The 23,184-nt window shown below is 39.8% G+C and overlaps 1 protein-coding gene across 2 annotated transcripts in view; it reads right to left on the minus strand.

Moving 5' to 3' along the window:
- Nucleotides 1-1,665: 1,665 nt before the first annotated feature.
- The window catches only part of PTCHD4 (patched domain containing 4), an 81,652-nt gene continuing 60,133 nt past the window's right edge, over nt 1,666-23,184 (minus strand). For both annotated transcript variants that reach the window (XM_030945914.1, XM_030945913.1), the window contains exon 3: nt 1,666-3,299. In XM_030945914.1, the coding sequence (XP_030801774.1) occupies nt 1,666-3,299 (1,634 nt within the window). The remainder of the gene's footprint in view (nt 3,300-23,184) is intronic.

A 23,184-nucleotide genomic window follows, 5' to 3' on the forward strand; every position in this document is an offset into this window, starting at 1 on the left:
CTTCCAGATTATCTTTTAAAGGTACCCACAAGTAATACAAAGTAGACATAGACACTTCATATAGTGATATCTTTACATAGTGTCCTCATGGATACTATAGGTTCAGGAAGACATTGCTCATGGAGGAGGTGTTATGCCATATTCCAGAAAGTAGAAAGCAAGCCCTTTTAAAATACTGAAAGGAGAGATTGACATGGCAAGCTCCAGTGCAGAACTGGGCCAAGAGCAAACTGAAATGGCTAGGTCTGTTTTCATCCCTTCCCTTGGGCTACTAAGCTGAATAGTTTACAAAGCAAAAGTCATTCATAGTCCTTTACAGTACAATTCCTAGTGCCACATAGTAACTGAGGATTTACTGCACTCTCCTGTGAAATTTTAACTGCCATAACAAAGCTTTATGTTGCAGATGATCAACACTCAAATATTTAGGAATAATAATAACAGTAAAAAAGATATTTCACCCTCCCCTCCCCTTCCCACAGGGGACCAATCTGTCTTACAACTAGGGGTTGATCTGGCCCCACGCAAACGTTTACAAGGTGTTTTTTTTTAAGTGTGTGGCAAGCTTTTTGTATAATGTTTTGCTTAAAGAAGGGGAAAATCCCACTTCCTGCAGCATATTGCAGGGACCAGCAAACATATCCCTTCATCCCTTGGACCAAATATATGATGCTAAGACTGTGCAGGTGCTCCAGAGCTGACTCAGCTGCTACACGGTCACATTGTGCCTGTAAAATGCAATCCATCATTGCGTTTGTAGCTCCTGCTTGATTAATATTCAGTATTTAATGTCAACACCGATAAATTAGGATTCAGAAGTGTTATACTGCAGGAACTGCAAACAGTGCTGCAGTGATGATGGCCTGGGTTAGTTTTGTGAGATCTGTTAATTCAAGGGGAAATTCATAATTACCAAAGTAGGTGTATGGTATTAACTACCAGCTGTGACCTCTTGGGATAACAGTGATATGTCACATTTAAAGGAACTACATGTTAGATTTCCAAATGGCTATGATTGTTTCTTCTCCTGTATAAATAGTACTTCTATCCTTTTGCCATCCAGATTTGCAATAATGCTCTAATTGTAGGGTTACAGATATACAAGGTATACTGGATTTGGGAAGTACTTTGGCTTACATAGTTTTAAACATTTACTTCCCAAGTGCATAGTTTCATCTTAACTAACTTGTTCAAGAAGATAAAAAATTACCATGGCATTTTCAATCTCTCTTGGTCTTGTAACCTTTTCTTATTTGAAACATTGTTTAATTCTCTTCTATGGACAGTTTTTTCAAACAAATCTGCCTTTCCCCCTAGTCTTTACTTAATGGCAACTCTTTTTCACCTTAGATTTAGTCCTACATATGACATATTAAGCAATTCCCATTAGAGCTACAGTTTGAGACTCAGGAACACTTAATGGCCAACAGACTCTTCCCTGGTGGAGAATGAGGATTCAAAGGAAACATTTGAGATTATTTCACTTTCATTATTTTTGTTAAAAAAAGTTTGCACCTTGAGGTGTCATGAATACCCCTTCTTGATCTTCCTTTGCCTTGTCAGACCTGGCCAGCACAAGCAGCTGAGATCTTTGCTCTATTTTCCCTGCATCTCTGTGCAACGCTTTTTTAAAAAGAGAATATACTATTATATTTTTCTAAGCCTTCAGACTGCTGTAACATGATCAGGATTCTCCTGAATCTCTATGCATTCGATCTCTTCTCGTTCCTTCCTTTTGGCCCGTTTCTTTTTCTTATGGTGCTTTTTGGAAGGTGGGAAAAAGGTTAGAAAGACGGGCAAAATAACAAAACAGTGCAGAAGTGTGCAACTGCCGGCAAGCAGCAAGCATTTGAACAGTGTGAAGGTCAAGTTTGAAGGCACAAAGAGAAGGGGGACCAACCCAATAAGAAAGGAAGAAACGTTCTGCAAAATGGCTGTCCCATGCTCTTGGAGGGAGTTCTTTATACACTGAGTTCGGGTGTGCTCAGTAGCTAATACAAATGTATAAAGCAGGGGTGCACAGTGATCTATGGCAAAATTCAAAGTGTAGATAAGGCACAGTATAGAAATGCAATCCATGTCTACATTCCATAAGGTCATCAAGCCAAGGACACCCAGCTCTATTGAGGTGACACTGAGGATTAACCAGAAATTTCCCAGAGGGTGGATAACCAGGAAAAAGGTCAGTATTAACACCAGCAGGATGCCAAAACCAGAAATCAGGACAGGCATAGTTACTGATAAACCATAGTGGTCCATGAAAACAAAAGTAGGGTTGAACACAATGAACTTGATGCTCTGTATAAGAGAAAGGGGCCTCAGCTTCTCCAGCAGTTCCACCGCTTCCCTCTGTGTGTTTTCACTAGTCCTGGCCACAAGGTACAGACGAGAAGCAATTATGTTGTTCTCATCTCCAGCTTTGGAGAAAATGATGTCATTTTTGAAGTGCTGGAATTGTGGCTTTTTTAAAAAGGAGCTCTGGAGGATGCTGATAAAGTCACTTTTGTTGGTTGCACTGATGTTACCCGCTCGAAGGTATTGGTAATACTGTTCAATCCAGGAGACGGTGTTGAACCCCTGGCTGAGTGTTTTTAGGTCTTCTTGCACAGTACCATTCCAGTACTCCAGAGGTTCATAGATGTAGAAGCCTATCACAGGGCTGTAGTTGCTGAAATACTTTTGCTGTATGAGGGCATAGGAAACACTTGGGGACTCACTGGCAAGAAGGTTGATGATGTTGGCTCCGTCATTAATCTGTAAGCACCCCATAAAGGAGAAAGAGGCATAGATGAGATACAGTATCACCACAAATGGCTTGACGTAGATGTTGGTAATCCACTCGTTGTAGTGCTCTCGGAGGAAATGCTGGATAAAGTGGTGCTGGTACGGGTTGGTCTCGTGGTGGGAAGTGTGCTGATGGCCGTCATTCATCATGGTCTGGAACCACACAGGTTTCCGGTCCAGGTATTCTGCCGAGGGGATTTTACAGCAGAATATGCTGTGATACCGGTTCTGCTCCAGCTGGCCAGCAAAGACCAGACAGGAGCCAAAGAAAGAGAAGATGTAGAAGTAGTTCAACAGGATGGAGACACACATGTTCTGGCAGAAGACTTTTACAGCTTCGATGTTGGTGAAGGGGCTTGCCCCCATGCCAAAGGCTATGAAATACAAGGAGCTGGTCATGGTGTAGGAGACCATGACATCTGAGTAGGCGTCTGCTACTCGGTCCTTGAAGGGCAGATTCTCCCTGGTCCGACGCCATCCTGAAAGAAGTTCAAACACTCCTTTGGTTCCATGACCTGAAACGAGAAAACAAAGTTTGTACTCATGCCTAAATATAGGGGGTCCAATCATCCCCCAGGTGTTTCACCCTCCAGCAGTAAAAAAAAATTTTCAGCTAAATTTTGTTATGTTTTTGTCACCAGTTAAACAAACGGAAAACTCTTAAATGTCTATCTAAAGCTAAATATCACGTTCACCTTGAATTAACAGCCCTGACATTCTAAGACTCTCCATGCTCAGAAAAAAAATGAAGATACTGATTGATTTTAGTGGACATTGAATTACTTCCCAAATGGACTGCAAATACAGGAGAATGTGAAGGTTGGTTCAAGTCTGGGGTTCATTCTAAAAATTCCTTTTTTCATCCTATTACATCTTTCAAGGTTTAAGGGATTCAACTTGAAAAACTTAAACTACAAGTAACATTTTCTTCCAAAGAGTATAAATTAAAGGGATTATTTGAGAAATGAGTGGTTGTGACCAAGAATAGGACACCTTGTTTCTTTGTAAATTACAAAGGAAAAATTATGCTGTAAATACAGAGTAATTTGTATCATGATTCTCTGCCTACTGAGTAAAATTAGAACTCTCAATGATAGCACACAGTTTGCACACTATGAAAATTGGCATGCTGGTTGTGATGATGGAGAGTAGTGTACTGGCTAAGCCATTGGTCCAAATTCATTGTCTAGAAAATGTATGGATTTATTTTCTATGATTATATCTGTGTCTCTTTCTGCTATCCAGAGGTCCTCCTGGTGACAAGGAGTTCTCTTAGCTCATGTGAGAGGACATTCAGAAAAGTCAGATGTGGTCAGTATTCCATGACAGGTTCTGACTTTGTATTCCATTCCTAAGTGTTTTAGGGGTATGATATTTTAATAAATTAAAATTTAATACAGGCTTACTTTAATTTTACTTGTCACAGTCACAGTCTAGGAAGTCTACAGCTATTAAATTTTGCGACAGAATGATAAAACTGAAGCTGATCTTATGGACAAGTTTAACAAATAAGTTCTATATCATATATACATACTCATATAATGTGTATGTTGAAAAGAATATATACACACATGCATATTCTTTTTTCATTTACCATTAGAGAACTTCGACTTGAGGGAAAATAGAAAAGCCAACATTCAAAAGACACATCCAAAATGGTTTGTCTTTCAAATAACAATTAAATTTGGCTTTCAAATAATAATTAAAACAAATTAAAAAAAATTAAATAATTAAAACCACAAATTTGAATTTGGATTAGAAAGTGAAAAGTTTTCTTCACTTTGGATCTAGCCCGGAGAAAATTCTGGCCAATGTAAGGACACACACTATAAGCAGAAAAAGAAGGAGTAGATTGCAGATGTTTCTGCCTCTGTCTGTGGGCCTTCACTGTCTGTAGTAGAAGAATTGCATGAACTAAAGCAGGCATAAAGCAAATTTTCTCGGATCAAACCCAGAAATATGACAACAGGAGATTTGCAAATAACCAAGTGTGTGCAATGAAAGGTCTGTTGAGTTTGTCTTTAGATTTACATTGTTTGGATTCATACAGCTGCTTATGTTGCCCAAAGCAGACTCCTGACAGCCGTTCTAGGCAGGGAAAATTACAGCATAAACTGTCAGGTTCTGTGAATGTTACCTGCCCTACTGCAGATCAGAGTCCCCAGTGAAAGATAAACATACATTGATACAGAAGTCTTGCAGTTAGCAAAAAGCCTGTGTGGAAATGCTGCTCTCTTATGAACCAGCATCTCAGCTCAGCAGGGACCTTGAATTCCCTGGTAAGTTTAGGGTGAGTTGTTCAAATTCTCAAGGCACAGCTGCCTTGCACACTGTTATTTTTGGGCCATCAAGCAGAAAGGATTGTCTCCTTCAGCTGAATAAATCTGCAGAATCAAGTGACTTGAATGCAATGTTTATATGACTGTAGCAAGTGTTTAAGTCTCCTGCAGGTTGTGGACCAGGCTGGCTGGTCAGCACTTCAAGGGTCCATGTCTTGGTATGGCTTAATTTAATGGTGCAGAAACCACAGAATCATTTAGGTTGGAAGTGACCTTTAAGATCATCGAGTCCAACCACTAACCCAGCACTGCCAAGCCCAGCACTAAACCATGGCCCTCAGTGCCACATCTGCACATCTTCTAAATGCCTTCAGGGACAGTGATTCCACCACTTCCCTGGGCACTCTGTTCCAATGCTTGACAACCCTTTTAGTGAAAAAAATTTTCCCAGTATTCAACCTAAACCTCACCTGGAGCAACTTCAGGTCATTTCCCCTGGTCATATTACTTATCACCTGAGAGAAGAGACAAACCCCCACCTGGCTGTCCCCTCTTATCAGGGAGTTGTGCAGAGCCAGAATATTCTCCCTGAGCCTCCTTTTCTCCAGGCTGAGCCCCTTTCCCAGATCCCTCAGCTGCTCCACATCAGACCAGTGCCCCAGAGACTTCCACAGCTCCATTGCCCTTCCCTGGATGCACTCCAGCACTGGAATGCGTGAAGCAATGAACCAGCTCTATCAGCAATTAATAACAATATGGACTTTTCTCTTCTTATTCCAAAATCTCACTTATCTGCCCTCCTACAAGTTTGTGTTCACAGTTGCATCTTTGCCATGTTTTTATTGTTATTAATTTATAAGTGTTAACATATCACATTCTCAGTGATGAGTACCTGGGTGCATTTAACCTTGGGGTAGTTACACAGTAAATAATAGAGAGGGGCTTTATTGTCAAACATATGTGTGAAGAAGTGTGCAAGAATGTGAACTAATGTGTGTGTCCAAACTTGTGATAATGTTCAAAATTATATTTGTAGTTTATTTGAGTATCAAAACTGGCACTGATTTTCTTATGATTCTTATTATACAAAAGTTAAATTTCCACTTATTCCCCTTTTACAAGTATTTTCAGTTCTATCCCACAAGCTCAGGTATTGGGGAATACAGAGCAGTAATTCCCTTGCTGACACAAGAGGAAATCTTTGCCTGACTGGTTTGCCCATGTCATTACTCTGATACCAAGTTTTCCAGTCAGCCTCTGTTTCTCTCCCCAGATAAGCAGGTCTATTCCCTTCTCCCAACAAGGATACAAATCCATTTTTCCTGAATGTCTTCTGACAGTTCTCAAGATTCAGACAACATAGTCACTCTATAAAATTTTGTTCCTTCCGCCTTATTCCTAATGCCACAACAACAGTGACAGTGGAGTTAAGTTTACTGAGCAGTTCTAGGAAGGTTCAGAGGGTCTTTGGCTCTGGGTCAAAACTGCCAAGTTTCTCTGGTACTAACATGACATGAATGAAGTACAGCAATTTTTTATTTGCTGGACAGGCAATGGCCTATGACTACTTTAAAGGAAAGGAGACAAGAAATTTTTAGTCCATTATTTGTGAGGGTAGGAGAACAAGAAAGGGAGGCCACAGAGAAGACGAAAATAAATAATGCATTTTCTGCCTCAAATTTAAGAGCAAAAGATTAATTATGAGAAGATAAGTTGGAAGAGAATAGGGACAGAAACAGAAAGAGTGAAATGAGAGATTAAAGACAACTTGGTTGAGTTAAATTCAATCAACCTGGAGAAATGAATCAATTAAAAGTTAAGCCAAAGCAATCTCTGAAAAATTAGAAATCATTTCAGGGGATAAATGTAGATGGGATGGTCCAAGAAGAATGGAAAGACGAAGCAAGTATCCATCCTCAAAAAGGAGGACTGAAGTACTGTTTTGAAATGGGGCATGATTTTTTTTACTGAATCATAGAAAGATTTGGTTTGGAAAGGACCTTTAAAATCACCTAGTTCTAGACCTCTGTTGTGGATGACATTTAAAAAATGGTACAAAATAGGCTGAATGTCCTGGAGAATAAAACCAGCAAACAATACCCTGTTATTCTTACATGAAAATCAAAGAGAAACTGATTGATTTTTCCCTTCATAGACTGGAATGCCAGTGAGGACTCAACAACATCCAACATAAAAAAAGGTATAATAAGGACAACAATAAAATCTTTCTCATTTCTACTTGAGAAGGAGAAGAAGTCATTGGTTTCATTTGGAAAAAAAATCCCCCAAAACCATTACATTAGATATCAGAAAAAAACAAAGCTTTCTTGTTTTCTTTAAGCTTCATTAAACTCTGGAACACACAATCTAGGAGGTGATAAAGTCTTCTTCATTGCAAGTCTGAAGGTCAGATTAATAAATGTTAATGTAGGTGCTGGGTACAACCTGTCTGTGCTGGGAGGCAGATTCTGTTCATATTCCTGAGGTCTCGTACTTTTGTACCATCATACCTATCTCTGCTTAGAATGCTTAGGATTTTTTAAGCATGAAAAACAATCTGTCTTCAGTGTTTTCTTAACCAAAGCATGCCCATTCAGCATTTAGCTGTTGCTTCTGCCTCAATCAGTCAGCTTCTTTGGACGGGAGTTTGATCTGCATTTATCAGTCCTCATGACAGCCACTGGTACCCCAGTCTGAGGCCATGAGGCTCTGCTGGAAGGAGAGCTGCTGGCTGCTGCCAGCTTTTGTAAACTTTCTAGGAAGGGAGATCAGGATGACTCTGCACTTTTATTCGAATCAAGGCATAAAGAAGATTATTTGCTGCAATAGGTGACAGCAGTCAATGTGGTGATAACCTTGGCCTGTACATTATATTTCAAACAAACAAACAAAGTCTTAGAAGCGCCATAGCACAGATTACTCAGCATTTCTGCACTGAGAAATCCAAATATTGCACTCAGTTTTCGTTAACAGCCACACATGTAACTTGTGAATACAAAGGATGAAGAGGCAGCTTTCTTTTAAATCATAGTAGTGGGTAGGAAATATATTTTTACATTATAATTCTTTGTTGTGATCCAATGGAAATAAACTTTACATTATTTTACCTAGTGAGAAAACACCCTTTTTTTTTTTCTTTCTTTTCCACAGGGGATAGGCAATTAATGTCCTAGAAAAACTTGTCTAGTTTTATCTAATCAATGCCCCATAATAGCAGGGGCCATGATCATTAAGAGCATGTTGAAGTGCAGGATCATTGAATCTTTGAATGGCTTGGTTTGAAAAGGACATTAAAGACCATTTAATTCCAACTCTATGCCATGGACAGGGACACCTTCTACTAGACCCGACTGCTGGCTCTTTGGACTCTCTTATCCAGGTTTACTGATTAGAAAATACACCCCATTTTAGAGAGTTTAGGTTCAAATGATCACTTTTTATGGAGGAACAACTTTGCATCTCAACACACTGCAGTGTAGGATGCATTTGTTGTTCTGCTAAATCACTAATAGTAGTATCATTAATATTGGTATCCCCACGTACATTTAAAAACTGAAGCACAGAGATTAAAAAAATTAATCACAGTCACCAAGGACTCTCTGGATCTCAGGGAGGGAAGAAGCAATAGAAAAAATTATTAAACCACTTCTTTATGAAGAGTCAGTAAATCTTTAGGGATTTTGATGTAGAAGGCAGAGAAAATTTGAAGCTTGGTCGTACTTTAGGTAGCAGTAGGAAATGTGTACCTTAATCTAGATCCCATTTCATAAAGGTAAATCTCAGAACAATGCACCCAGCTAAGAAGTGGATCCTAACCACAACACTGAGTAAATTCTCAGCTTCATTAAGGAGAAGGAAAAGATAGAGAATATGTTTTCAAACTAATCTAAAATGTAAGTAGGAAAAAAATGGTTTTAATTTTACATCTCTCTAGGTACTTGTAAAGTGATGGTAATTGAGTTGTTCACACAGTTGGTTTGTTGACCATTCCTTTTCTTAGTTTTGCCTTGGCTGTTGTGCTGCTTTAGTGGTAACTGGAAGGGTCTGATGAGGCAGCTGAGGAACTAAACCACTCTTATGGTTTAGGGGGTAAACTCAGGTTTACCCTTTCTCCAGAATCTCCCACTAGAGGCAAAGTCAGACCTCATCCTGCCAGTAAAATGCCTGGGATGGTTCAGACTTTGGGGATAGAGAGTCTAACTGTGGCAGTGATGCACTGATGAGTAGCATTGTCCAAAGGGAGGAGTCTCCTTGAACAAAAGGAATTTTCAGTATCTGAATCTTCTGAATGTCACAGAGCTTACAGCAACTGCAGCAAAAAATGAAGTCCAGTCAAGATCTCCTGCTGAAGCTCCTGAAGAAATTTTGTTTTCACTGAACTTATACTTTATTTCATTTGGTATGTGGCATTTCATGATATTTAAAAGCATTTAAACAGAGAAATTAAATCCTTTCTAGGTCCATTCTCCTGTGAGGTCACTCACTACATGCACAATTTCTTCTCTAACCAGATTGTGTAGAAATGCTGACAGAGGGGTTTTACACCCTGCTGTGCCTTTCTGTCTTGAAAAGTATTCTGGGTAGAATTCTTCTTTTAAAGTAACAGATCTCTATCATAATAAATTGTCTAATTTTAAAGCTGGGTTTTATAGAAAGAATATTTAACCAAGTGCAATAAAACCTCAGCCAGCTGAGCCCTCATCTTCAGTGACAGGGACCTCAGGGAAATCTCCAGTGCTGCACAAGAGATTTCATTATTGCTAGATTTTAGCACTTCTGATAAACACAGAAAATGCACTTAAATCCACCACAAATATCAGCAGCAAAGTCAGTTTTATATAATAGATACTTTGATTTCCTTAAAAATATTTCTGCCAGACTATAGCCACTTTGCCATACACCTGAACTTGTCATTTCTTCCAGCTTCCAAATTTTAATGTATCCCCATTACAATATGAACCTCATTTAAAAAGTAGCAGTGCATCATGGGACACTCCTGTTAAATATACAGACTATTCCTTCATGTGTACTCTGAATACTTGCATTTATTTCTGCTTGCATGAGCACTTCTGAAAGTCTGTTAAGTAATTCCGAGACTTTCCAGTGAGACCAAAACACAAAAGCTTTGGTCTGCTGACGGGCATTTTGGGGAAGCCTGGCAGACAGCAACCCCATGATTGTTTGAGGCTGAGGAGCAGTGAGGAGAGAAGCAAACATTTGATTCTGTCTGCAGTTGGCTGTATAATTGCATTTCAGAAAAGATCAGTATCAGCCTAACACCGCTCCCATGAAATTCTGCCAACTTCTCAACCACAGCCCAGCTGTAGACACTTGTACAGGAAGGAAATGGTGTAAGGATGTAGCAGTCACAGCTGTAGTTCGTCCCTTGCCTTCCAACCTCCTAAGAAACACCAAGATATAAATTAGATTAACACCATTCTGTTGGAAACACAGATTACAAGTGGTGGTTTGACAACAGCGGTTCATGCTCTTTTTTAGTCTCCTTTCTGATATGTTCCCTCTTCAGGTAATTCATTCCACAGACCCTGACAGCCCCCTCATTCTACCCTTTCCAATCCAACTCAAAATAAATGTCCTGGACTACACACAGAAGCCCAAACATAAGTAAGCAACTATGGGAACTGAGCTAAATCACACGGAGATCATTTACTTACACATCACATCCCTCTGGCACATCCTTGATCTTGCATCAGTTTCTGTCTCTCATTTTGGAGGCAAACGCTGTTATCCCTGTTTACACAGAGACCACCATAGAGGGACCTTGATCTTGATTTAAATTAGGAATAATTAATGATAACAAGAATTTGGCATCTCTGATTTTGAATCTTATCCAGTTTTGGATCTTTCTTATTCAAAAGACATTTCCAGAGCTTCTCCATAAGCATCCCTGGGTAGAAGCCCAGGATGAGCCCTGGAGATAAGCCAAAGAGCTGCTAGTCCAGACACAAACAGGTTTCTAACTAAACTCTAATGACACTTCTTTGTATTCAAGGTTGCTACAGTTCATTTTAAGGTAGAATTTTACAATTTTTCATGCCTAGACTCGTCTTCTTTTTTGAAGGAACAGAAATATTAAATAGCACCCCCCTGCACTGAAATAGAGCCAAACATGGGGAATGTTTCAATGGATGTGATTAATAGTTGGGCTGCATACCTCATTAAGGGAGATTTACGTTTGAGCTAATGTATATGGCTTGCAAATTGTACATAAAGTTGTAATCCTGCTTAGTTTTCTGCTGCGCTTAGCAATGAATTAAAATGCTTTTGCTGTTTCTCATTTAAGCCTTTTAATGAACATTGTAAGCAAGAACTGCACAAATGGAAACTGCTATTTGTTGATGAGCGCTTAAGTGACATGTAGAAGACAAGTTAATGAATTTAGATCAAGTCTTAAATGAATTTATTACACACTTATTGAGGCTAAAAGCATGGGATGAATTTGTGGCACTGATCGGAACATTTTATTACCTGGATTTGATAATCCAGTAACATCTAAAAGAATAAAGTACCAGTGAGACTCAATAAAGGAAAATGTTTCTATCAAGTGTAGATTCTGGAATCCAGCAAAAATAATCTGTATTTGAATTATTATAGAAACAATATTTGGTCATTTTTTGCTTTCTGGCAAAGATGGAGCAATAATAACTTCTTCAAAGAAAAATGTTAAAATAACTGGAGAAGTAAATAGATGTGAAAAAAGATATGTCCAAAAATAACCAGTGCCTTTGTAAGTTTGAGCAAATGAAGAGAGTGAAGCACTGCTTGAAGGGAATGGGACAAATTCCTAGAGTTTTATCCATGAGGCAAGTGTATAATATTATTAGTGGTGGGACCCAGATGTGAAGGGAGAAAACTTTTACCTTTCAGTGACAAGATCCATTTGTCTGCACAATCTGAAGTCGCTGAATTGCAAGATTCCTGACATAACAAGCAATGAGCAGAAAAAGTTCATTCTTCAACATTCCCCGGTTAAATTATTCATTGTAACAACCAACATCCCCTTCCTGAAACAGATGGAAAATCACCTGGGAAAAGCTTTGTGGGGATTTATCTCCCTTTGAAAGGGATATAGTCACTCTGATCATTAATATTTTCCATATATCCCCAAAATCTAATGTGGCACCATCTTTTCACTGAGTGTGGAGACGGTGCTGAGGTTAACTTGCTTTGAAACTCACTAAAGAGAGTGAGTGCTGCGTCTTGGCTGAAGTAGCTCATTTTCAATTGTTACCCCAGGGACAAGTTCCAGCTGAGTAAAGCAGGGTTAGCCTCCACCTTGGTAGTTACCAGGTCAAATCCTGTCAAATTCCTACACTAATGATTCCTACTTGGAAATTACTCCAGCTGGTGACACTATGGTGCAGAGCACAATGTCTCTATCCCTCCCCTGGACACTGAGATTTCCACCTAGACTGCTTATCTTGATGTAACAGCACAACTTTACTGCAATGAAGAGAGCTTCAGACAAAGGGAATGAATCTGTCTGCTGACAGGGTGATATTTTTAACAGTGTTGTTAGTGCAGAATTTGCTGACATTTGTTTACTTCAGAAAAGGGACGGGAAGGCAGAGTGGGAGGTGACATGGGCTTTTTGCTTCTGTTTGCTGGGAGCGAAGGAAATACAGGGACTGACTCAGCAACTTGAAAAATAGGTATTAAATCTCCCTTTCCCTTCCCAAAAAACCCCATTTCTGCACTGCACATGAGCATGGGGAAGGCTGCTCCACTGCCCTTGCAAGCCTGGGACAGCATTGGGATCACTGCAGCACCAGGGCTCTGGCTCAGGCTGTCCCACCAGTGGGACTGCTCAAGCTGGGAAGCATCCTCACATCCTCACATCCTCACATCTGGCTGCTCCAGATCACAGGCAGCTGCCAAGCTGATGCAGCAACGCGGCTGCTGCCCTGCTCTGTAAAACACAAACTGAGCTGCTCACACAGCACCTCTCTCCCTCTCCCACATTCCCAGTGTGTCCCCATAAATTTAGCCAGGTTGCCAATACAGGATGTGTAAGTTACATATACACTATTTATCAGACAGCAGAGACAGGCAATGCTGTAGATGCAGGAATTCATTTAGACAAACTACCAAATGGTTATAAAGGTGCTCAGCATACCTCTTCATAGCCAAAAGCCTTTCCTTGGACCTAAGGGTTTCCTCTCATTAGACAAAGGGTTAAAAGCAAAATCAACCTAAGAGAGAAGAAATGACTTATCTGATGACTGGAATAAAATAATTCTCTGTAAATTTCTTTATGCAGTTTTATTGAAAAATGAAAACTGCAACACACATTGATGCTCTGCCTGCTGGTCCACAGCTTGCAGCTACTCTTGTATCAAATTGGTTCAAACCCCTGTAACACTAATATGGACCATTCGGCAAGTTAAAAGAACTTGCACACATTCATGGAGGAAAATTGCCCAGAAAGGGTCATTAAAGTCAGAGATAACTTATTTGGACACACAAGTCAATGAGCCAAGAAGAAGCAGGAGCCTTGGGGAGTGTTTTGGGAGAGTATGATGCTTGATCTGTTGAAATCCCCATTTTTAAAGCACTTCCCATTGGTTGCTATCAGAAATAGGATGCTGAACTAGATAAACCCTTTGGCCTGAGTCTGTTTGAATGATTTTATGTTCTTTTGTATTCATGGGGCTGACTGCATTAAAATCCAAATGCATGAGAAGCATGACATAAAGTTGTGCAGCTCATCAGGCCCTTAGATCTGGTGTTTAAGTTGTTTACTTTACTAATTTTAGTATTGTAGCAATACCATTTAGAAACCTAGCTTTGAATTGATACAAATACCTGCCTCTTTCAATGCCTGGTCTCAGGTCCCATTTACCCTTGACACCTGTGCACAGCAGTGATTAAAAATTGATTATTTTGCTGTAGGAAGATATAGCAGTGCATGCATAGATTCCCTCACGCACTATATATATGAATGAATACCATGACCTCTGTGAGATTGTTGTGGGTATTACACCAATTTTATGCCAGGGAACTTGAGGCAAAAAGAAATCTGGTTTTAATCTATCTAGCTTTAAACTATCTAGTTTTGAACCATCAGAAGGATCCAACAGCAAGCCCATGGCATTGCTCATCCTTGTGTTTCTCATGTAGCACAGGATTTTTATGGCTATTTATATGCTTAAAACCTGATAGCTATAAATCAATCAATCAATCAATCAATGTATATATCTTACTTTGGAAATTCATACCTTGGGTATTGGACCAAGACAGAGAAGAAGTAAACCATGCAAACTGATAGACAGTTATTAAAATATGTTGCTTTCCCAATTTTTAAGATAGCACTTGACTACTGCTTTTCCTGTGAGCCCTTGACTCCTTCCCATGTTGTGTTTCAGCCTTTCCAAGAGTCAGGGCTGTCACCAGTGAAGGACTCCTACCCTACAAAGCTCTGATTCATTCCCCAAATCACTGACCAGAGGACTCCATGATGAGATGGAATGAGACCAAAAAGCTCTTTCTCAGTTTTGTAGGGCATGGCCTCACCTTCAAGCTGCTTCTCATAAACTCTGCTGAAATGGTTGTAAATAAAGCACAAGAGGAGCTTTCATTTCATGGCAAAACTCCCATAGCCATCTGATATGCTCAGTGTTGCCATCAAAAACATGAGTGGGTTGGCTTGTTCAGGACTTTAAAAAAAGCCTCTTCCAGTTAGCAGCATTTAGCAGCTCATTAATATATCTGAAACCTGACCTTTAGCAGTCCATCCCAGCGGGATGATCATTAAGCTTTTCACTTAATTATTATTCTGGCTAAACTCTGAGAATTTAAGGCTAAACTTTAGTTCTGGAACAATATATGAGACACCTTTCTGTTTCGGGGAGAGTTGTTTTTGCTTGGAATACTAGGAGCAGTGAGTCAGCTGGCTGCCCTCCCTTTTCCCATTATTATTTTGAATATCCATATTTTCAGATGCGAAAAAATTTGAACATGAGAATAGTTTGAACATGTGTTCCCCTAGCACATCAAGGAGTCTGGAGAAGTAGTGCTTTCATTGATGAATCTTTTGTTGCACATACATCCCTATGGAGGTCATTGGAGATTCCTAATCTGAATCCATTGTAATGAATTAATTATTTCTAGGGTTAATTTTCTGTCACAGAGGCCAGCTGGTGCAATCTAAGCATGTAAACTATGGTATGTTACTCCTTTAGCCTTTAGAACAGAGTGGCCATGCACAAGCCTTAATTTGCACCTGGGAATTATTTGGGAAAGTGCCACGGACAGAGTAAAAGCATGCCAGAGAACATGCAAAAAATTTAATACGGTATAGAAATTCCCTGGCTCTGTTCTGTTTTCCAGTAAAGGCTGTGGCCAAAGGGTGATGCTGTTCTGCCACTGCAAGTGCAAAAAATCACACTGATGTTGAATTTCTGAGTTCTGTTGAGGTACCATGTTTATATCTATAAACTTGAGGGGGCTCTATAAACTTAAATTTTAGATTTAACATTGTTATTTCATATGAAATGGTAATGATAAGTATATTTTCATTTTAAATGGGATGATGAAAGTTTCACATAGCCATGGACATGACAGAAACACAGTGTGCTCATTCAGTTTATCAGATTTTTATAGCAATGGCTTCAGTGGTTGAAAGCACCTTCAGCTGGTGGTAGGGCTAGGGGCTGCTTTACTTTATAGGGTGGCTGACACAACAGGGTGTCCGCACTGCTTTAGGACCAAACCCTCTGCTATTTTGAGCTCATCATTCCCACTTGCCTTTACTGCGTGCATTCATTAATTTCTCTGACCATTAAAAGTATCATGGCAACAGGAACTGGGGAGATGATCTCTGCCTCTTTCCATCTGATACACTGCTCCAGCTGTCCTTCATCTCTAAAAAGTCTGATTACCCCTTAAAAGAAGCTCAACACTGTGAAAGACATAGGGGGAATGAGGAAACTGCTGGATCAAACTACTTCAAACCCTTACTTTTTAGTGCTTTTGATACATTTTAAAACGTTGCATTGTCAGTCATTGCAATGGGAGTAAGGCAGATACCCCAAACCCAGACCACAAATCCCATCTAATAGCTTGGTACATGTGACTGAGAGATGTAAAAAATCTGGAAAGAAGCAGCCTCATAAATGTGCTACCAAAAGAAGGTTTTTCTTGCAAAGCTCAGAAGAAAGAAAATTATAATCTATGCCAGGAGCAAGGTGCTGGCTGTTCCCAAAGAATCACTGATCTTATGGAATGCTTAGTTTTATTAATTTTATGTCAGCAAAGCATTGTGAGAAGCACTTCACTATGTGCTCTCACTACCCTGAATTTACTCAGAAAGGCACATAACAATAAATATAAAATGAACTATATTTGTAAATCACTGCAATTTAAGTGTGGGACAGAATGGAAAGTTATGCTTTGTTTTAGAAAGAGATTTTAAGATTGCTTGCCTCCTACAGGAACCTATATATCAGTTTATTTTAGTTGATTGCTTCTGAGAATGTTGCCCATTCATCCCAGCGGTCACATAGCAAATTGCTCTTTCCCTTCAGTTTTAAAGAACTAAAAATGATTTTAGATATTGTCATGAGTTATCATTATAAGACTGAGCCAGAAATTTGTACCGTTTCAGTCTATATCTCTCAAGCTGATAAATGGTTGTTATAATGGTGTTTTCATTCATAAGGCTCCAACCGCACAGTGCAAGCTTAAAAGATTGCTAAATACAAACCAGAATACTCTGGCAAAATACAAAAACGTTTCAGCAAGGAATAATAAAATTATTTTTCCTAAAACAGTTTTAGCTGTGGTCCGTAAAATATCCCCTGTGTGGGAAGTGGAAGGTGCCCCTGGCCATGGCAGGGGGTTGGAACTAGCTGATCTTTAAGGTCACTTCCAACCCAAACCATTCTCTGTTTCTATGATTTTGAAATGTATTTTTGCAAGAAAAGCAGTAATGAAAACAGAAAATGTTCCCATAAAATGTTCCCACTGAAAAAATTGCTGCACAATCTGCATGTTTGTAACATCATTTTAGATTTAAAGTTGTTATTTCATATGAAATGCTAATGATAAGTATATTTTCATTTTAAATAGGAAGATGAAAGCTTCACATAGCCATGGACATGGAGTTCTGCTGTTCTAGCACCAGATCACTGCAGTCCTGTGCTGTTTTCTCAGGCAGAAATGCTGCTGAGTACCTCAGCCTTCTGCTGGCCTGGTGTTACCAGTTTGCCAGCGTTGTTGTCAAGGGGTTATGACTTCTTTGGCTTTCTTTTCCTGGCCAACATATCTGTGGAAGCCCTTCCTGTTAGTCTTTGTGTCACTGGCCAAGTTCAGCTCCAGGTGTCCCTTGGTCTTCCTCACCCCATCCTTACACAACTGAGTGTGTCCTATAATCTTTCCAGGACACCTGGCCCCGCTCCCACTGTCCCACTGCCCATACATTTTCTTCTTGCCTTTTGGTTTGACCCCACTCAGCTATGCTGGTCTCTTGCCTTCCTTTCCTTATTTCTTGCTTCTGGGGATTGCCAGGTCTTGTGCTCTGTGGAAGAAATCCTTAAAGATCCTCTAGCACTGTTCTGCTCCCTAAGGACAGTTTCCTGTGGGGTTGTATGGACAATCTTCTTGAAGAGCTGGAAGTTTATTTGCCTAAACTTCAGGGGCTTATCTTGTCTCTTTACCTGACCCACATCTCCTCCATCTCTGCTTCCTCCCCTGTGTCTTCTGAACAGCCTTTAGCCACTGATAGCCATGCTCTGGTCATGGGATTCATCCTACCAAGTTTCAGGAATGGCTTCTAGGTCACAGCTTTCTGACAGCAAGGTGGCTTCCAATTTCTCCATTTTGCAACTTATGCTGGGTGTAAAGGCATTCATGTAGAGGCACTTCAGCTGGGCTTCCTAAAGGAACACCTCTTAATTCCTTAGAGATGTTTCCCTGATATTTTCCATTTTGCTTCTGTTACCTCAGGAGACTCTGGCTTGTTTCTGTATTATTTCAGATTTTCTGTAAGTGTTCTCCAGTGTACCCAACTTAGAGCAACAAGCTGAGGGTCCTGGATAGCACTGAATCCCTCTAATCCTGGTGTACCATCCCACAGCTTGTCATGTGCAGGGCACATATTATCCCTCTTGCCCTTCAAATCTAGCACAGCCTTGGATAGCTTGTCTACCTGGAAATCTACAGGTGTCTGTCTCCTTCCACTGACCCAGAGGAAGCTCAAGGAGACGGAGCTTCAGATGTTGACAAGTCATTTATGCCAGGTGGGATCAATCCAGGCACATGTAAATAAGGTCCACATTATCTCTGAGGAACCAGCTCCTTTGGTGAGGTAGGAATTTGTACTGGATCCAAGGAAATGGTTGGCAAAGCTGAATTTTCACATCATGAAGTGATCAAGCAGATGGTCACATTTTGGCTGTGGTGTGTTGGGGTTGTCTCCATGGAGTGTTCTGAGACAATATGTGCCCATATAGACAGAAAGATGTTGTGGAATTATTGCTGTTACGAGGTCTGCCTTCTGCATGCCAACAACAGCTACAAGAGATGCCCTTGCACAGTAAAGAGAGCAATATCTGATTAGCAGGGAATAAAACTGTGGCATCAGCAGATCATACAAATGTTATGGTTGCAAACTGCCAAGAAGCCTGCTGTCAATTAATTTTCTCACAAACAATTCTGCAGAAAATTCTCCTTTGCCTTTATCACTAACAGAACAACGATGATGGCAGATTTTATTACTTCTTGAACAGCAGACTGGGAGGTGGTGTGTCCAGGCAGGCTTGTCAGCAGCCCAGATGTAGGCAGGATGGGTTCATATATCTCCTCTGTCTGTTTCTGAGCTCTCAGGCATGAACTAAGTAGAACAAGACCCAAAATGCTCATTCTCCTATATTGCCTTTTTTCTCCTTTTTTCTTTTAGCATAGTTGGTTGACAGACCTTTCTCAATTTCTTTTTGCAGATTTGTTTGTCCAGGTGTAATTTTCTTCTTCTCCAGGGTCCAATCCCTAGTTGAAAGGTATGCCCTGGCACTTGGTGACCTCTCCTGGTTATTGCAGCTTGCTGGAAAACTTAATCCAGGCTTGCTGTGAATGATCTCACTTCTTCTGTCACCCCTATTGGTCTCCAAGAGCAGAATAATTAACTACCTAACTAACTAAAATAGTTAAATAACTAACTCTGGTCAGTTAGCCCAGAGCTTGCCTTAAACAGAAGGCAAACTTCTGATGGAAATCACAAATTTTCATTCAAAGAAAGCAGCACTTTTAAGTTCTTGGACCACAAGTAGGAAGAATCTAAACTAAAAAATGAGGGTATAGAAGATACTTAAGTCAAGGGTCCTTTTTAGCCTATTCTCTCAAGTTACTTAGCCAGGGTCCTTGTTTACACTTTCACATCACAAACACTATCTCTTGAAAATGGACTTTGGAGAGACTCTAACCTGCACAGGTACAATTTGACTTGAATATTGACTAGAAGAAACAGACAATCAAAATTATATAACTGCAAACCTTTTTGTTGTAGCTATATGCATCAATTTCTATTGCTGCTCTTCATGTCTCCTTCCCACATACCTCTCTTTTGTATTAAAATTAAAGAATTTCATTAGCCTTGTTGGTAAGTATTCAGCATTAAAAAGAGCTTAGTCTTAGTCTTATTTGAGAGTAGATATAGAACAATGAAAAATCTTGGTGGGATTTTCTTTAATCTTTGCTCTTTCAGGACTGAATTTTTGCCTTTTTATCTGACTCTGGAATAACACAATTGTTGAGGTTGGGAAAGACTTTGCAGATTGTCCAACCATTAAATCAGCACTGCAATGTCTACCATTAAACCATGTCTCTAACACTGAATCCACACTTTTCTGTACACTTCTGGGGAACGGGACCCCATCATTTCCCTTGGCAGCCTGTTCCAATGCCTGACCATCCTTCCAGTGAAGAAATTTTTCTTAATATCCAATCTAAACTTCCCCCGGTGAAACTTGAAGCTGTTTTCTCTTGCCTTATTGCCAACACCCACCTGGCTCCACCCTCCTGTCTGGGAGTTGTAGAGGGTGAGAAGGTCCCCCCTGAGCCTCCTTTTCTCCAGGCTGAGTCCCTTTCCCAGCTCCCTCAGCTGCTCCTCATCAGACCTGCGCTCCAGAGCCTTCCCCAGCTCCATTCCCTTCCCTGGACACGCTCCAGCCCCTCAATGTTTTTCTAGTCATGAGGAGCCCAGAACTGAATGCAGGATTTGAGGTGTGGCCTCACCGGTGCCCAGCACAGGGGACAGTCACTGCCCTGGTCATGCTGGCTATGCCATTGCTGGTACAAGTCACTGCATTGCTCCATAAAGTTTGGTTTGCAGTAAATTTACAGAGTCCAAATATTTTTTTGTAGAAACACATAACTCTTCCCTTTCATGTTCTTAGGAGTTGGCTTTAAAAATGCCTTTAAATGCTAAAATCAAGGCAGATGAGACAAAGTAAGAGAGCAGAGAATGTCCCATTTGAGGACTATGTCACTCATCTGGGACTAAATCCAGTGACATCTCAAATCAATCGCTGATTTAAGGAATATTGCCAGGACAGAATAAAAGTGCCTGGATAGGCACAGCCTACCCCAGAATGCTTCTGCTGCTTGGTGATGAAGAGACTGTGCTGGACTGTGAACCAAGTGGGCACTAATTCTCTCAGATTAATGCTGGAACTGGATCTAAGCAAGTGTAGGTGTTCTTTCCATTGATCTACTGACAGGAAGGAGATACTTTTCATCATTTGTTATTGTAGAGCTTTCTTTCATTTCCTTTGCTGTTTTTTCCCCAAGACTCTAAGAAAGGGATTCAGGCCAAATTGAACATTTTATGTCAAAGCAATTCTCTTTTTTTTTCCTTGTCTCTTTCTGGCAAGAAAGGGATGGAGATGTGGATGCAAGTTTTTCAAAGTTAAGATTCTCCAACTGAGATGCTCCAACTTGAGCCTGAATTTTACAAATGCATGAAGAACTTCTATAGAAAATCCCTGGGTGATTAAATGTAAGTTGGTAGACTTTTCAAAGAAATATTGAGAGTTGTGAGAAGAACCTAGACATTTCTTTGTAAGAAAACAGCCTCAGTAAACCCTTCCAAATGAATTCTAGGTACTTTAGTACACACACTCCAACATCTGACATGCTCAGCTTGTTCACTTCCATTTTTCAGTCCATAATTAAGTAAAACAGGAAGGACCCACCCCACTGATCCCTCAGTTTCTACCCACAGCTGATTTCCCTGCAAGGATGAGCATGGTATGTCCTGATATTTGTTGTTTAGTCTTCAAAGACACAAAGACAAGGATAGGCTCCTGAGCTTCTTCTTTAGACAAAGAAATGATTAATTGGATCTTAAAATAGGTGGGATGGATTCTCTGGGGACACCCACTTCACATCACCAACTGTTGAGGCAGTCTAGAAGTTTAATTTTCGGCTGATTACTCTAGGTGAGATGGCATTTTAGTCACTCAACATTAAAGAGGTAATTAAAAATGTATGTAGATATCTGAACCGATGGATAGACATTTGAGCAATTTCTCCTTCTAGCTCAAAGATAATTATGAAAATTCCACTATGTATGCATGTGTAGACATATTGACATTTGACAATTTCCCCTCAGAAACTTTTGAAAATTTATTAGACTCAGCTTCACAAATGTCACCTTAACAATTTTCTTGAGAATTTCTTTAAACTAAAACTGCTGAAGAAGCACTGACAGGCTATATGCAGAGAAAGATGAGTGCACCAAGCTAATTTAAGTATCTTTTTATCTGCTTAAGAATTTACTGCAAGCCAACCTATAATTTGCTGCAGGTTTCATGTAACAGAATAAGATTAGAAGCCCATACTGAAAAGTCCACCGTGATAATTCTGAGGTGGGAAAAACCACTGAACATTGTAGACATTTATCTTATAATACCTTTAACAGAAAAGCACTAAGAGTGAGGCTTTGGGCTTTCACAAATTCTAGTCAATAACTTTCATATTAAATCCTCAGGATTTTGGTTCTTCATGAGTCATTTTACTGAATAGTTCTTTTTGCTCTAAATGGGGCTTTTGAATGTTGTGGGCTTTTTTCTGTAAATCAAGAATTTTTGTTTTTTCCTCTGTACCTCTTTGATATCAGTGAAGTTTAATGATCACAGCATTCTGAATACCAGTCTAGGTATTGGGAAATCTGGCTGATAACATCAGTGATTGACTGCAGCAGTTTTTTATTACTTGGGAAATATTACTCATGGAAGACACAGGTGTAGAACTGTCATTCAAAAAGGGGGAATGCCTCAAGGATGTGAGCAATTTCTTATGGTGGCAATACTTCCATCACAAGTTCTGATCTGATTGTCTTGTTTTGTTCTTGCCAAGGTAGGCAATTACTGCAGGGTGTCAATTAAAAATATGAAATTTCCTGGGAAATGTGCCACATATTAAACAGAAGCACTTGACAAATGCAAGACATAAAAAAACACATGAAGATGGACTGATGATCTGGCATCCTTTTTTATGGGAAAATGAAAAAATATGATATGATATCACATTCTTCATCAGAGAAGGATATCAAATTTATTGCATGTGACCTATTCTTGATTTTTTATTATCTAGCCAGGGGTTGCAAACTGATGGTTCAACAACCTTCCTCTCTGTCTTTGCGGCTTTCACAGTTAGGCTGGCCAGCCTACAAGTTTCTGGATCTGCTTATGCTGCTATTTAAAGGTAAGTATTATGTTTTCTTAGTCCCATCCTCTGGGGCCTGCCTCCACAAGTTCCAAGAGAATAATTGCTAATGTTTACAAGATTATTTGGGGTAGTATCTCAAACCTTTGGAAATTAATTTTCAGCAGTCTCTGCTGGGTTGGAGACAATTTCTTGCTTGGCAACATATGGTTACACAAAATCAGCAGGGACTCCATTCACATGCCCAACTATAGGTGTCCAGGACTGGAGTATTTGAGGTACCCAAACATGACTTTTAAATTCATACTCTTAGAAAATTCATGCTCATGGAAAATTGTTCTGAGTCCTGAAAGTGGAATGCATTTGTGGAAAAGCAAATACATTTGATCAACTGAAAAGCTGCATTTGATTTTGTTTTTTGTTTAGTGATGAAATCCAG

The sequence above is a fragment of the Camarhynchus parvulus genome, chromosome 3, assembly GCF_901933205.1.
Source record: "Camarhynchus parvulus chromosome 3, STF_HiC, whole genome shotgun sequence".
NCBI classification, from domain to species: Eukaryota; Metazoa; Chordata; class Aves; order Passeriformes; family Thraupidae; genus Camarhynchus; species Camarhynchus parvulus.